The sequence below is a fragment of the Danio rerio genome, chromosome 5 (genome assembly GCF_052040795.2).
Source record: "Danio rerio strain M-AB ecotype USA chromosome 5, GRCz13ab, whole genome shotgun sequence".
Classification (NCBI taxonomy): domain Eukaryota; kingdom Metazoa; phylum Chordata; class Actinopteri; order Cypriniformes; family Danionidae; genus Danio; species Danio rerio.
In genome coordinates, this window is record NC_141025.1 from 1,485,001 (window position 1) to 1,501,598 (window position 16,598).

At 38.8% G+C, this 16,598-nt stretch overlaps 2 protein-coding genes and 1 long non-coding RNA gene across 4 annotated transcripts in view; 1 reads left to right on the forward strand and 2 right to left on the reverse strand.

Annotated features, from left to right (window-relative positions):
- Positions 1-16,598, reverse strand: part of ass1 (argininosuccinate synthase 1) — a 95,762-nt gene that overhangs the window by 26,599 nt on the left and 52,565 nt on the right. For both annotated transcript variants that reach the window (XR_015490143.1, NM_001004603.1), the window contains 3 exon segments: positions 8,155-8,245; positions 769-853; positions 545-609 (listed from right to left, as the gene is read on the reverse strand). Coding sequence is in view for 1 of the 2 variants with exons in the window: in NM_001004603.1 (NP_001004603.1) it covers positions 545-609; positions 769-853; positions 8,155-8,245 (241 nt within the window). In the remaining variant the exon portion in view is untranslated.
- Positions 9,183-16,598, reverse strand: part of surf2 (surfeit 2) — a 108,290-nt gene continuing 100,874 nt past the window's right edge. Inside the window, exon 6 of the transcript XR_015490128.1 lies at positions 9,183-9,871. The gene's annotated coding sequence lies outside the window, so the exon portion shown is untranslated. The remainder of the gene's footprint in view (positions 9,872-16,598) is intronic.
- Positions 12,373-16,196, forward strand: LOC141385728 (uncharacterized). Its single transcript, XR_015490959.1, has 5 exons — positions 12,373-12,488; positions 12,580-12,851; positions 13,608-14,374; positions 15,152-15,815; positions 15,979-16,196. It is a non-coding gene; the product is annotated as an uncharacterized LOC141385728 (long non-coding RNA).

Genomic DNA, 16,598 nt, shown 5'->3' on the forward strand with positions numbered 1-16,598 from the left:
GCCCAACCAGAGCCCTGACTTAAACCCAATTAAGCATCTCTGGAAAGACCTAAAAATAGCCGCCCTCCAACGTTTACCATCCAACCTGACATAACTGGAGAGGATCTGCAAGGAGGAATGGCAGAGGATCCCCAAATCCAGCTCTGAAAAACTTGTTGCATCTTCCCCAGAAAGACTCACGGCTGGATTAGATCAACAGGGGGTTTCTGCTGAACACTAAGCGAAGGCTCTGAATACTGAGGACCGTGTGACAGTTCAGATTTATTTACAATGAATCTGCAGAGATGTCGACAGTTCTGTGTTTGTCTGTCAGTTTGGGCTGCTGTGTGGACATTTATGAGGAAAACAATCAACTTAAATGATTTTAGCAAATGGCTGCATTTAAGGGGGGGCTGAATACTTTCCGTACCCACTGCATATACAAATAGTTTCTAACTTACTTTCTGCTTTCTATTATACTTCAGGTAATTCCCTAATAATGACATTAATTAATCTAAAGCACTTTTAAAAATGCAATGAATCTGAGAAACGTGAGCGTTCTTACCTCGGGACTTCATTCCGATGAAGCGGTTCTCCACGATATCGATCCTCCCCACACCATGCTTTCCTCTGTGTACGAGAGATCAGGTTATTGATTAATAAATGAATGCAGAGATATTCTCCAGTGAACTGTAGACAACACCACTATCAGATCTTCAGCTTCTAAGCGCCCCCTTCAGGCTCAGGGTCACATGACTCCTGATCTGAGGTCAGTTTGTTTCTGCTCACCCGATCTCATTCAGATAGCAGAAAATCTCCAGCGGGGTCTCTTTACTGACGCCATCCTTTAAATGAGACACTCTCACTGGAACACCTGAGGAGATGAAGACAGCACAGTCACAACACAATAACACACCAGCCCAACACGACACATGTGAACATACAGCAGAGCCATGAAGAGTCAACACAAGACTACAACACAACACCACAGCCTATAACCATACTGCCGATCCATGAGGAGCCATTCACAACAGCCAAGAGCAGATCAAATATAAACTCATCATCATTTAATCTCGAAAAGCAGACATGTTTTAGATCTTTCAAAATCCATTTTTATGTCATAAGTAAGGAAATGTGGAAGTAGAATCGTCAGTGGGTGATTAAAAATTCATTCATTATATGTGTATACCCCTGATCTGAATAATAACTCAGTGATGTATTAATCATTTTACAAGTGATGAGTTAAATGAGGACAGCGCTGAACTCTTTCCCTGACAAATATCAGTAGACAATATATTAGGTATGCACGATATATTTGCGGCCATATCATTATCGGCCGATAAATGCAATTTTTAAGATTATCGTTATCGATCCGATGTCTAAATTAGGCCGATATCTTTAAGCCGATAAAATACGGAATTGTACAGACCCGTCTGCCTCGCGCATGCGTGGGTGGAATGTGTTCAGACTTGCCCAGTGCACTCTAATGGAGCTCTCCTCATTGTTTATTTCTTCAACGTCTGTCCTTTCTTCATGTGGCATTGCTGTGCGTTAATAACTCAGTAAGTAAACATGTTCCTTATCATTGTAGATGTGTTTGATAGAGTGTCATTGTGTATTTTGCTTTAAATCGTCTCAGGAAAAAATACTACATGTGTAAACCTTTCCTGCTCCGTCTCTTTGTTGCGTTAGAGATAGCAGGGGAGATTCACTTATTACTCCAGGGCCGACTCAAACTACCTTCTCTTTTAGTTGCAACCGGTAAATGAACGAGGACACATGTAACTTACAATCACCAAAAGAGGGAGCATCCCTGAAATTCTCATTGCAAAAAAACTATCCTCTTTTCTGTCTCTCCCTCTTCGCTTCACACACACACACACACACACACACACACACCAAACTGACCTGCACACGTGACGTGCTAAACAAAAACTTGTCAGGCTGTTTGTGATCTAATCTGATTATTTGTTATTGTCAACGTGTTGCTTGCCATGTGTTGTTGATGTAAGATTGTATTCAGTTTGATCAGAATATTCATATTGATTATAACGAGCGCGCGAGAGAGCTTTCACCGCGCGCGCACACACACATCGATCTGACAGCCTTGAGCCTTCACAAATCAACAGGGAAGAGCTTAGGTGCACCGGTCACTGAATCCAGCATACGGGCCAAACATTCTGTCTTATACAGCCTTCCTGATAACATCCGAGGCTCAGATACACCCTCTCAGTTCAACACTAGATTAAAGACCTGTCTGTTTAGTAAAGCGTACACTCAATGCATCACTTAGCGGGTTCCACACGGGCTTCTACATCTTGCTTATATACACTATGAACAGCAGCTACGCTAATTATTCTCTCTATTCTCTATTTCCACCTGGGGATACTCATCCCGAGGCCCTCAGATAATGCAGAGTCACTGAATCAATTCAAGACCAGCGACGAGATGATCCCAAGGTGTCCATATCCTGGACCAGGCCATATCCTGAGCTGCTGCTGCGCTGTTGGTCAGGGGGGAGTGGAGAACATGAGACTGATTCCAGCCACGCTCCAGGGACAGACGAGTATTCGCTGAGGCCATCTTCCAGCCTCCACCGCGGTGACTGCAGCTCTGCACAAGACTTTTATCCAGCGGAGAAATTAAAATGGTCGTGTCCAACTGAGTCTGGTTCTCTCAGGGGTTTTTTTCTTCACTCCCATCAGGTGAAGTTTTTCCCTCTCCGCTGTCGCCACTGGCTTGCATGGTTTAGGATCTGTAGAGCTACTCATCGATGTATTTGCTCTTCAGTGTTTGGACTCTCAGTAATAATTTAAAGCACACTGAACTGAGCTAAACTGAACTGAACTTAAACACTAAAAACTGAACCACCCTGATCCAGTTACTATGACCATTTATGTGAAGCTGCTTTGACACAATCTACATTGTAAAAGCGCTGTACAAATAAAGCTGAATTGAATTGAAAATTGAATTTATATTCTGCTCTGTGATTGTCATAAAGTCGTCTGAGCTCAATGATCAGGTTTGTATCAAAATCTGACTCCGAGGGCAAATCTGAGCCCTCACTTTTCATCCATCATTTTCCCCGCGATTAACAGCAAGAACGAACACAGAAGCATTGATGCTACATGTGTTCAAAAAAAGAATTTATGCAGCATTTTCTAAAATAATACATTCTGTATCTAGCTTTTCACTTGTATGGTGGCTCTAAACGGTCAAAACACCTCTAAAAAAGGCTTTTTCGGACATGACACATTTGTACACATGTACATTACTGTGACACATTTTATTTAAGAACATTTGAGCTGGTTTTAGTACTTGGCTCTTTCATTTTCATCTTATTTAAAATATATTTAACTTGCTTGTTGATTATAACCTATTATTTTTATGCAACAGTCAAGTTGCATGTTAATTTGCTGTGAAGAAAATAAAATAATGTATTTTTTGCATGCTGATTTGTGTGAAATCGTTAATATAGGTCTATAATCACCTTGCAATTTTGAAATCATAGCTTTTTTGCTTTGTGTATAGGCTATTCAGTTCAAAAGAGCAGTAAAATCTTTTATGAAGTTTGCTGTATAAAAATGTAACATTTTGAAATATTTATAATTATCGGCCTATGTATATATCGGCTATCAGCCTCCAAGTCTGAAGAATTATCGGTATCGGCCAAAAATATCGGTGCATCCCTACTATATATATATATATATATATATATATATATATATATATATATATATATATAGATATATAGATATATAGATAGATAGATAGATAGATAGATAGATAGATAGATAGATAGATAGATAGATAGAAAGATAGATAAATAGATAGATAGAGAAGAAAGCAATTATGAGAGTAAAATTGTCAGTATTAGATTCAAAATTTATTCAGGTGATTCATTCAAAACAGCTGATTCATTTAGAGTGATGACTGATTCAGAATCACTGACTCAAAAGATTCGTTCAAATAGAGATTCATTCAGGAGGAAAACTTACCAAGAGGAAATGTTTCCTAAAGACAAATGTTTTGATTCTACTTTGTTTGAAACTAATATATATATGTATATGTAATATGTAATATATATATATATATATATATATATATATATATATATATATATATATATATAATTTGAGGAGTCAGAGATTCTGAAACACTCATCACTATATATATATAAATATAAATTATGTGAAATAAAAACTATAATAGTAATCAGAGATGGCAAAAGTACACACATCCTTTACTTAAGTAAAAGTAAAGTGTGTGTGTTTGTGTGTGTGTGTGTGTGTGTGTGTGTGTGTGTCATTATTGAAATGCACTCCTGATCTCAATAATGACCGAGTGAAGTATGAATCATTATCTGGCCCAGTTCAGAGTAAATAAGGACAGCGCTGAACTCTTTCCCTGACAAATATCAGTAGACAAGCGCTTTCATCCGAGCCTCCATTCCCACATCCACAGTGTCCAGGCCACAGGGCAGCAAAAGAGCCTCCAAACAGCTAATAATTAGATTAAAAAGTTCCCGAAAAACAGCAACCAGCGAGTCTGTGGTCCGGTCCCTCATTCAGGGCTCTTTCTGCTGCAGGCCTCTAAAGCAACAATAGGAGCCGAGACACAGTTGTAGGAAAAATTACCGCTTTACATTTTTCCACTCTTTCGGCTCTCCGCTGGCCTTTTGAGGAGCAGCAGAAGAAACGGGGGTTAAAATGACAAGAGCGAGAAGGTTTGGTCGTTAAAATTCTTTTTTCCTCAATGCGCGAGAGTGCTGAGAAAGCGCGGAGAAGAAAAGAGCGCGCAGAATAGACAGATAAACCAGGTCTTTACAGGAGCGGGCCGGCCGCGGGGGGCTGCTATTGTGAGAAGCACTAAAACAGCTTTTCTCATGGACATTAAATGGACGTGCTCAAATATCTATGAATACTGATGGCCGATCAAAACGGATCATCCAGCACAATGACGTCGCTGTCTGATAAAACAGTGCACTGGGGTCCCACACCACCATTGAGATTATAATCGAGCAAAATATGGGAACTCGCGCGCACACTTTGTTTAACTGCGAGGAAAAACTGCCATTCATCAGGGCGAAACACCTCTGGATCTGAAGTTGAGGACTACATTATTCAGCCTCATGGGAAATTTGAAGTCTTTTCATACCCATCTCAAGTGCAAACGTGTGTTAAACATCTCTAATAGCTGATTTATTTTCTCTTCGCCATGATGACAGTAAATAATATTAGACTAGATATTCTTCAAGACACTAGTGTTCAGCTTAAAGTGACATGTAAAGGCTTCACTAGGGTAATTAGGGTAAAGTTAGGGTAATTATGCAAGTCATTGTATAACAGTGGTTTGTTCTGGGGACAATCAAAACTAATAATTACGTAAAAATAGTTGTAGAATATTTTTAAATGCTTTTATTGCAGCCAAAAATGAATTACTTCAACTTTTTTCAGAAAGGAAAGGATTTAATAGGAAATACTGTGTAAAATGTTCCTCCTAAGCTCTGCATATACACGTCACCAGGTCCATGGCATCATTTACTTCTGCATAGGCATGAAACGATAACCGTTTTTAAGGTTTGGAAAAGTCAAGGTTTTTAACCACTTAAACTCTGCTGTTATTTTGGGATTTCCGCCTGGATTTTGCCTAACCAAATTTAAAAGCTTCCCAAATCCACATGCAGAGGTGTAAATGCAAACATTTGGTATCATTTTAAAGAAAACCCTTTGAATTTTCATAGAACACTATTGAAAGTGTTTAAAAATAACTGTATATGTCGTCTGTGTAATAATAAACACCTAAAAAAAGAGGCGCTTTTTGTATTTTTTTTTTTTAGAAACTCAAACTTGAAAGTGCACCTTTTAGGTTCTGTGTGGTCTAGCGTGCTGTAATTAATCCACAGGGACCGGTCATTGTTTTCATATTTCACTATTCTTTTGTTTGATCAAACATAATTCACTGTGTTTGGAGCACGTCAGACATATAAAAGGATTACTTATGCACATCACCTCAAAAACAGAGGAGAATGTCCCTGAAGCGCACAGCATAAGGTAAGAGATGACAGCTGTCTGTGCTATCTGGGGCTGCTTATTGATCATGAATGTATTGTTTTCACTTCTGCGCCATGGAAACACCGAGATTTATTCAACAACTGTTTGGCATATGAATACAATTCAGTAAAAAGAATGCTAGAACCGTATGAGCACCGGCAAGAGCTTTCATTTGAGCTATAACTTGTACATGTGTCAGATGAAAAATATGAAAATGAACCAATTTAAAATACTCAGCTGGGGTATCCAAAATACTGTGTATTTAAGTGTAAAAAACTTTTACACAGTAGAATAAAAACCAAAGTGATGCATATGTGCATAAAATATAGATTCTACACTTTCAAACGACACCACTTACGGGGTTTGGTGCAACACTAGGCCTTTAAATCTGAAAGCGAAAGTCGATGACGTCACGGACCCGGTACCAGGTCCGCAGAGTTTAAGTGGTTAAACCCGTCAAAATTGTCTGCTACCGCTCCTAAGGTACGAGTGAGATTTTTATATCAACTTTTTTTAGGACAGCAGTATCTCCAGCAGAAAAGATCTCTGTATTAAAACATAAAGAAATCAGTGTTTTTGAAACAAATGAAGACAGCAGAAGTCAATAATTCATGGTCATTATTTAGCCTGACATGTTTACAGCTCCACAATATTATAAATGTTTCCCAAATTCAAATATATTGTGTACAAAGAGGAAAAGGTTTTGTTTTTTACCCACACATTTAAAAAGAGTATAGTTTAGAGCAGCAATCACAGTACCGGGATATTTATATCCAAGGTTTTCATACCGTCAGGATCTTATTTTAAAGGTTTTTAAAATCTTAACAGTTAAAGGTTTCATTTTAAAGGTGCGTCCTGGCCCAATACCCCCCATAAGTGGCTTCGTTCTCTCGTCAGTTGGAATATAATAACTTCTGCATAGATTATGAAAGGGGTGTTGCTAGACATAAACCTCTATTGGGGCACAGCTCCCCCTCCAAAAAAACAATCAATCAATCAATCCATCTATTATTGCAATTCAAATTAATTAACCCCTTAAACTATTAGACAGCAGATTTCTTCAACACATTTTTAATCATAATAGTGTTAATAACTCATCTCTAATAACTGATTTATTTTCTCTGTCATGATGACAGTAAATACTATTAGACTAGATATTCTTCAAGACACTAGTGTTCAGCTTAAAGTTACATTTAAAGGCTTCACTAGGGTAATTAGGTTAACTGGGCAGGTTATCAATTATTGTTGAATTACAGATCAATTATTGTTGTGTTACCATAGCAACTGTAGAACCACCACAACAGATCAGTTACTATAGTTGTTGTGTTACCATAACAACTGTAAAATCAGCACAAGAGATAAATTACCATAGTTGTTGTGTTACCATAGCAACTGTAGAATCACCACAACAGATCAATTACTATAGTGTTTGTTACCAGAGCAACTGTAGAATCACCACAACAGATTAAGTATTATAGTATCAAAGTATTCAATGTATTCGCTTTAAAAAGGTATATTTTAATTAATATATTTTTTATATATATTTGTATATTTATTTAGATTTATGTTTTACTTTTAGGCAAGGCAAGGCAAGTTTATTTATATAGCACATTTCATACACAGTGGCAATTCAAAGTGCTTTATATAAACAAGAATAAAAGAGACAAGTGTAAGAAAATGAAAAGAAATAATAAAAATAAAAAATATAAAAATAAGAATAAAAAATAGATAAAACAGATAAAAATGTGTTAAAATGTTATAATATAATGAAAAAGAAGAAAAAAACACAATAGTGCGATCTGTCGGACGCAGCACAGTGCTCATTCAGTAAAGGCACAGCTTTACTGCTTTTACAGCTTTTTAGGATATCTTCATTATTTATTTAGTGTTTTATTATTAGTTTATGTACTGTCATCATTGCAAAGACAAAAGAACTTGGGTAGTGAACATGTTATGCTTAAAAATGTGTTAAAAATAAATCTTCTGTCAGTTTAACACCACTCAGGAAATGTGTTTGAACTGAAGGGTTAGAGGAGGGCCAATAACTGTAATAATAATAATAATAATAATAATAATAATAATAATAATAATAATAATAGTAATCATAATAATAGAGACTGGCCTTTCTTGAACTCGATCTCCAGCATATCTGCTTGATCAGGAGAATGCTCAGGGTTTTTGGTCATCTGGTAGAGATCTGAAGGTGCGTGATTCTGAAAAACAGCAGAGAAAAACAACATTGCTATTAAAATAAAATAAATATAGCGACAAAATCCCAAACTGCAAATAACCCTTCTCCATTAACACTGAAGTTCTGTATGTACATGCACATATTTAGTTCATGCATATTTTGTATTTTCAAAAAGATACGATTGACGGTTTATTTTACATTTCCTCATTAATAAGTTGTTTATCTCATTATTATCATTAAATTTAATAATAATAACAACAAAACATTTTATTTAAAGGCGCCTTTCTAGCAACTCAAGGACACTGTATAATAAATCAAGAGCAATAAAGCAACAAGAGATCTATCTATAAACACACTTTGGCGTCATTTTGAGACTGAATTATAATATAAGTATGTTAATGTAATCTGCATGCAGACACGTTCCAACTAAAATATTACATGAACAATGCAATAATATCTGCACACTATGAATCATTCATTATTTATTAGGTACACCTGTCCAACTGCTCGTTAATGCAAATGTCTAATCAGCCAATCACATGGCAGCAGCTCACTGCATGTAGGCATGTAGACATGGTCAAGATGATCTGCTGCAGTTCAGACTGAGCATCAGAATGGGGAAGAAAGGGGATTTAAGAGACTTTGAACGTGGCATGGTTGTTGCTGCCAGACGGGCTGCTCTGAGTATTTCAGAAACTGCTGATCTACTGGGATTTTCACGCACAACCATCTCTAGGCTTTACAGAGAATGCTCCGACAAAGAGGAAATATCCAGTGAGCGGCAGTTCTGTGGGCGCAAATGCCTTGTTGATGAGGCCAGAGGTCAGAGGAGAATGGCCAGACTGGTTCAGCTGATAGAAAGGCAACAGTAACTCAAATAAGCACTCGTTACAACCGAGCTCTGCAGAAGAGCATCTCTGAACACACAACACGTCCAACCTTGAGGCGGATGGGCTACAGCAGCAGAAGAGCACACCGGGTGCCGCTCCTGTCAGCTAAGAACAGGAAACTGAGGCTACAATTCACACAGACTCACCAAAACTGGACAATAGAAGATTGGAGAAACGTTGCTGCTCTGATGAGTCTCCATTTCTGCTCACACATTCAGATGCTCGGGGCAGAATTTGGCCTCAACAGCATGAAAGCATGGATCATCCTGCCTTGTATCAGCGGTTCAGGCTGGTGGTGGTGGTGTAATGGTGTGGGGGAGATTTTCTTTGGGTCCATTAGTACCAATTGAGCATCAACGCCACAGCCTACCTGAGTATTGCTGCTGACCATGTCCATCCCTTTATGAGCACAGTGTCTCCATCTTCTGATGGCTACTTCCAGCAGGATAACGCAGCATGTCATAAAGCTCAATCATCTCAGACTGGTTTCTTGAACATGACGATGAGTTCACTGTACTCAAACGGCCTCCACAGTCACCAGAGCTCAATCCAATAGAGCAGCTTTGGGATGTGGTGGAACGGGAGATTGGCATCATGGATGAGCAGCGACAAATCTGCAGCAACTGTGTGATGCTATCATGACAATATGGAGCAAAATCTCTGAGGAATATTTCCAGTAGCTTGTTGAATCTACAACACCAAGGATTAAGGCAGATCTGAAGGCAGAAGGGATCCAACCCGGTACTAGTGAGGTGTACCTAATAAAGTGGCCAGTGAATACATATGTTTGTTATTCAGGCATATAATAATGGTTAATATGTTAATAAATGCTTTATTAACTTCATGCAGTTTTGTGACCTACTCTAAAGTGAGGACTGTTTATGCATTATAAATCCCTTATAAATGACAATTACAGGCTCAAATATATGGAATGAAGAATAAATATTTGCACACCTGATGTAAAACGACAGTACAGTTTAATCATCACTGAATAACAGGAGTCAAAACACAACTTCATTAGTAAAACAACAACAATATAATCATTTAGCAACACAACAGCGTTGATTTCAGTGTTATTCAGCCGTGTTTAAACTGCAGTAAGTGTATATTTAATACGACTGCACAGATGTGTTGTGGATTCATGTGTGTGTCTTCAGTCTTGATGTTCTGTTAACGACAAACGTTCAGTCCAAACGTCCCTCAAGCCTGAACACTGAGGCTTTCTGCTTCGAGTGACACGTCTGCAGGACAAAAGTACTTATATTCATGCAGGAAAACACCCACACACACAACACACACACACACACACACACACGTTTATTTCCTGTGAGCAGAAGAGGAAAGTAAAAGCCACACGGTCTGAAGAACATCAAGTGTTCACGTCTGACAGACACACACTCGCTGAAGCTACTGCTCTGACCACACCTGCTGTGTGTGTGTGAGAGAGAGAGAGAGAGAGAGAGAGAGACAGCAAGTGTTTGTGTATGTGTGTGACAGTAAATGTGAGTGTGTGTATGCATGTATATAAGTGAGCGTGAGCATTTGTGTGTGTGAGTGTGCACACAAGTGTACTTTGACAGTGTGAGCATGTTTGTGTGTGTGGATATTAGTGTGAAAGAGTGTGTGTGTGTGTGTGTGTGTGTGTGTGTGTGTGTGTACCAAGTGTGTTTGTAACAAGTGTACAAAAAGGAGTGTACACGAGTGTGTGTGTGTTTGTGGGGGGGTGTGACTGTTTGTGCGTGTGTATATGAGTGTGAAAGTGTGTGTGTTTGAGATTGTGTGAGTGCAACACTGAGTGTTTGAGCACGAGTGTTTGTCTGTGTGAGTGTGTCCTGGTGAGTACGTGTGATTGAGTGTGTGTGTGTGTGTGTGTAAAAAAAGAGAGAACGCGTGTGTAAGTGTGAGAGAGACAGCAAGTTTGTGTGTGTGACAGCGAGTGTGTGTGTGTGTGTGTGTGTGTGTGTGTGTGTGTGACAGCGAGTGTGTGTGTGTGTGTGTGTGTGTGTGTTTGGGTGTGTGTGTATGTAAGTGTGACTGAGTGTGTGTGTGGGCGCATATGTTTTGTGCGGAAAAGTGTTGTGAGAGTGCACAAGTGTGTGTGTAAGTGCGTGTGACAGTGCGAGTATGTTTAGCAACACTGAGTGTGAGTGTTTATCTTTTGTGTGAGTGTGTCTTAGTGAGTACATGCGTGATTAAGTGTGTGTGTGTGTGTGTGTGTGTGTGTGTGTGTGTGTGTGTGAAAGAGAGAACGTGTGTGTAAGTGTGAGCGAGACAGCAAGTTTGTGTGTGTGTGTGTGTGTGTGTGTGTGTGTGTGTGACGGTGAGTGTGGGTGTGGGTGTGTGTATGTAAGAGTGACTGAGTGTGTGTGTGGGCGCATATGTGTTTGTGCGGAAAAGTTTTGTGAGAGTGTACAAGTGTGTGTGTGTGTGTGACAGTGTAAGTATGTTTGTGTGTGTGTATATGAGAGTGTGAAAATGTGTGTGTGAGACTGTGTGAGGGCAACACTGAGTGTGAGTGTTTGTCTTTTGTGTGAGTGTGTCTTAGTGAGTACATGTGTGATTAAGTGTGTGTGTGTGTGTGTGTGAAAGAGAGAACACGTGTGTAAGTGTGAGCGAGACAGCAAGTTTGTGTGTAAGTGTGCGACACCGAGTGTGTGTGTTTGGGTGTGTGTATGTAAGTGTGACTGAGTGTGTGTGGGCGCATATGTGTTTGTGCGGAAAAGTGTTGTGAGAATGCACAAGTGTGTGTGTAAATGCGTGTGACAGTGTGAGTATGTTTGTGTGTGTGTATATGAGAGTGAAAATGTGTGTGAGATTGTGTGAGGGCAACACTGAGTGTGTGTTTGTCTTTGTGTTAGTGTTTCTTAGTACATATGTGATTAAGTGTGTGTGTGTTTTTGTATAAGAGTGAGAGTGCAGGTGTATAAAAGTGCGTGAGAGTGTGTACACGAGCGTGTGTGTGTTTGTCTGTGTAAGTGCATGTGTGATCAAGTGTGTGTGTGTGTATTTGTGTGTATAAGAGTGAGAGTGCAGGTGTATAAAAGTGTGTGAGAGTGTGTGTTTGTCTGTTTAAGTGCATGTGTGATCAAGTGTGTGTGTGTTCACAAGTGTCTGTGTGTGTTTGCATGCGAGTCTCTGTGTGCGCAAGTGTGTGCGTTTCTTACTCTTGGTGTGTGTCCATCAGATAGCATCTCTGACCAATTACCGCAGATTAAAGTGAGATGTCAGAGTGTGTGTGTGTGTGTGTGTGTGTGTGTGTGTGTGTGTGTGTGTGTGTGTGTGTGTGTGTGTGTGTGGCAGATTGCGGAGAAACTATGTGAAATAAGCGGCAGGTGCATTTAAACGGAAAGCTTTACCAGACAAACATGATCAGAGGTAAATAAACCGATGTGTGCCGTGCGGAGGTGTTGAGGCGCTCGTTACTGTCGCTTTAACTAAACGCCGCCTGTATTTTCTGCTTCACTAGCATCTGTCCCCAGATAACTCCAGGAGACGAGTGCAGAAATGGCCTTAAAAGCCTGTCGCAGACGCATCCGCAAGCCTAGAATTAGCGGAAAGAATTTAACAGCGGAGTGTGACGGCTAAACACTGCTCGACTGCATGCGCTTCACACATTTATAAAGTGTGATTGTATGTAAATGCAGGAGTTCTGAGTAAAACACTGGCCTTCAGGGAGGAAAACAGTTAAAGGGAAAGCCTGGAGCGGAAGCGGAGTATCCAGTCTGGTTAAACATGTGGGTAAGCGGATTACTTGTTTCAGATGAAATAATGAGATCAACATTTGTCATTATATACACACACACACACACACACACACACACACACACACACACACACACACACACACACACACACACACACACACACACACACACACACACACACACTATCATTCAGAAGTTTGCGGTCAGTAGGATTGTTAAATGTTTTAAATCAGCTTCTTCTGGTCACTAAGGCTGCGTTTATTTCATCAATAATGCAGCACAAATCGTACAATTGTCAAATGTTATTGCACTATAAAATAACTGCTCAACAGAAGATTTAGAATTTAATTTAATCATTTATTTAGTGATTTAAAGATGAGAGTCGCATGATCCTTCAGAAATCACTCTAATATTAATTATTATTAATGGTAATAGTAATAAAGCAATAATGACTGGAGCAATAATGTCATTTGAAACTACACACAATAAGTAACAAATAATTATTTAACAATCTAACATGTTTATGTTTAATGAATGCTGCCTTGATGAACAGAATCATAGTTGTGTTATGATACACACACGTTACATTTATAATGCATAAACAGTCCTGAATTTAGATTAGGTCACAAAACTGCATGAAGTTAATAAAGCATTTATTAACATATTAACCATTATTATATGCCTGAATAATACACATATGCACTCACTGGCCACTTTATTAGGTACACCTTACTAGTTCCAGGTTGGATCCCTTTTGCCTTCAGAACCTCCTTAATCCTTGGTGTTGTAGATTCAACAAGCTGCTGGAAATATTCCTCAGAGATTTTGCTCCATATTGTCATGATAGCATCACACAGTTGCTGCAGATTTGTCGGCTGCACATCCATGATGCCAATCTCCCGTTCCACCACATCCCAAAGCTGCTCTATTGGATTGAGCTCTGGTGACTGTGGAGGCCATTTGAGTACAGTGAACTCATCGTCATGTTCAAGAAACCAGTCTGAGATGATTGAGCTTTATGACATGCTGCGTTATCCTGCTGGAAGTAGCCATCAGAAGATGGAGACACTGTGCTCATAAAGGGATGGACATGGTCAGCAGCAATACTCAGTTAGGCTGTGGCGTTGATGCTCAATTGGTACTAATTCGACCTTAAGTACAGTGGTACAAGCTGAAACTTCATTACACATTAATGATGCTGTTTTTTTGACATTGCTGCAGTGACACTTTTAATGACAAATAGTGAAAGTTCCACTGAAAACACGATGAAAACATTGATGAAAGAATTATAATGTCTTCATAAGAATCATGTTTGTGACAGATTTATGACGAGTTTTTGTCATCTTGGTAACGTCAAGTTGTCAATGCAAAGATGAAGGCCCAAAGTGATGTATTTGTTTATGTCACACTATCATAACAAACAACGTCATCTTTGCATTTAAAGTATCATAACAGTATTGGGTCATTTGGTTATATTACTGTAGTTGTTGTGTTACCATAGCAACTGTAAAATCACCACAACAGATCAGTTACTATAGTTGGGTTACCATAGCAATTGTAGAATCACCACAACAGATCAGTTACTATAGTTTGTTACCATAGCAACTGTAAAATCACCACAACAGATCAGTTACTATAGTTGTTGTGTTACCATAGCAACTGTAAAATCACCACAACAGATCAGTTACTATAGTTGTGTTACCATAGCAATTGTAGAATCACCACAACAGATCAGTTACTATAGTTTGTGTTACCATAGCAACTGTAGAATCACCACAACAGATCAGTTACTATAGTTTTAGTTACCATAGCAACTGTAAAATCACCACAACAGATCAGTTACTATAGTTTTTGTTACCATAGCAACTGTAAAATCACCACAACAGATCAATTACTATAGTTGTTGTGTTACCATAGCAATTGTAGAATCACCACAACAGATCAGTTACTATAGTTGTGTTACCATAGCAATTGTAGAATCACCACAACAGATCAGTTACTATAGTTTTAGTGTTACCATAGCAACTGTAGAATCACCACAACAGATCAGTTACTATAGTTTTTGTTACCATAGCAACTGTAAAATCACCACAACAGATCAGTTACTATAGTTGTTGTGTTACCATAGCAACTGTAAAATCACCACAACAGATCAGTTACTATAGTTGGGTTACCATAGCAATTGTAGAATCACCACAACAGATCAGTTACTATAGTTTGTTACCATAGCAACTGTAAAATCACCACAACAGATCAGTTACTATAGTTGTTGTGTTACCATAGCAACTGTAAAATCACCACAACAGATCAGTTACTATAGTTGTGTTACCATAGCAATTGTAGAATCACCACAACAGATCAGTTACTATAGTTTGTGTTACCATAGCAACTGTAGAATCACCACAACAGATCAGTTACTACAGTTTTTGTTACCATAGCAACTGTAAAATCACCACAACAGATCAGTTACTATAGTTTTTGTTACCATAGCAACTGTAAAATCACCACAACAGATCAATTACTATAGTTGTTGTGTTACCATAGCAATTGTAGAATCACCACAACAGATCAGTTACTATAGTTGTGTTACCATAGCAATTGTAGAATCACCACAACAGATCAGTTACTATAGTTTTAGTGTTACCATAGCAACTGTAGAATCACCACAACAGATCAGTTACTATAGTTTTTGTTACCATAGCAACTGTAAAATCACCACAACAGATCAGTTACTATAGTTGTTGTGTTACCATAGCAACTGTAAAATCACCACAACAGATCAGTTACTATAGTTTTTGTGTTACCATAGCAACTGTAAAATCACCACAACAGATCAGTTACTATAGTTGTTGTGTTACCATAGCAACTGTAAAATCACCACAACAGATCAGTTACTATAGTTGTTGTGTTACCATAGCAACTGTAAAATCACCACAACAGATCAATTACTATAGTTTTTGTGTTACCATAGCAACTGTAAAATCACCACAACAGATCAGTTACTATAGTTGTTGTGTTACCATAGCAACTGTAAAATCACCACAACAGATCAGTTACTATAGTTGTTGTGTTACCATAGCAACTGTAAAATCACCACAACAGATCAATTACTATAGTTTTTGTGTTACCATAGCAACTGTAGAATTACCACAACAGATCAGTTACTATAGTTGTTGTGTTACCATAGAAACAGTAGATTCACCATAACAGATCAATTACTATTGTTGTGTTATCATAGCAACAATTTCAGTAGTAGTACTAAGTTAGTACTTTACTATAGTTCAGAAATGCCCTTTTCTCAACATCAGCTCATGTAACAATATGAACAGAAGTGATTTGTGCGTGTCTTTTTCCTGAACAATAAAGGCATTTAAACCTGATTGTCAATCAGTCTCTTTAATCAATGATCTGCTAATGCGCTGTGGGTTCAGACGTGCACAGGCTTGAATGCGAGCGGCAGCGACAGGCCTCAGATCAGGTGAATCTGGGCACGTCTGAGCGCTTGATATAATGTGACGGGATCAATGCATTTCAATCCTGACCCCCTGCGGGTGGATCTGCTCTCGGCCTTTAACCCCGCGCCGCAGCCCGAGGTAGGAATAATCCACAGCCGGAGCATTGCAGGCAAATGGTGCGTGAAGAGAGCCATCATGCTTTATTCAGCTGCCCGTATACATATTGTTGTCCCTCCTGAAAGACTTACAGCAAGTAAATTTCTCTCTTTCCTCATGTTAGCCGTGCCTCATTTGCTTTCAATCAAAGGCCGGAGTGGAGAGAGATG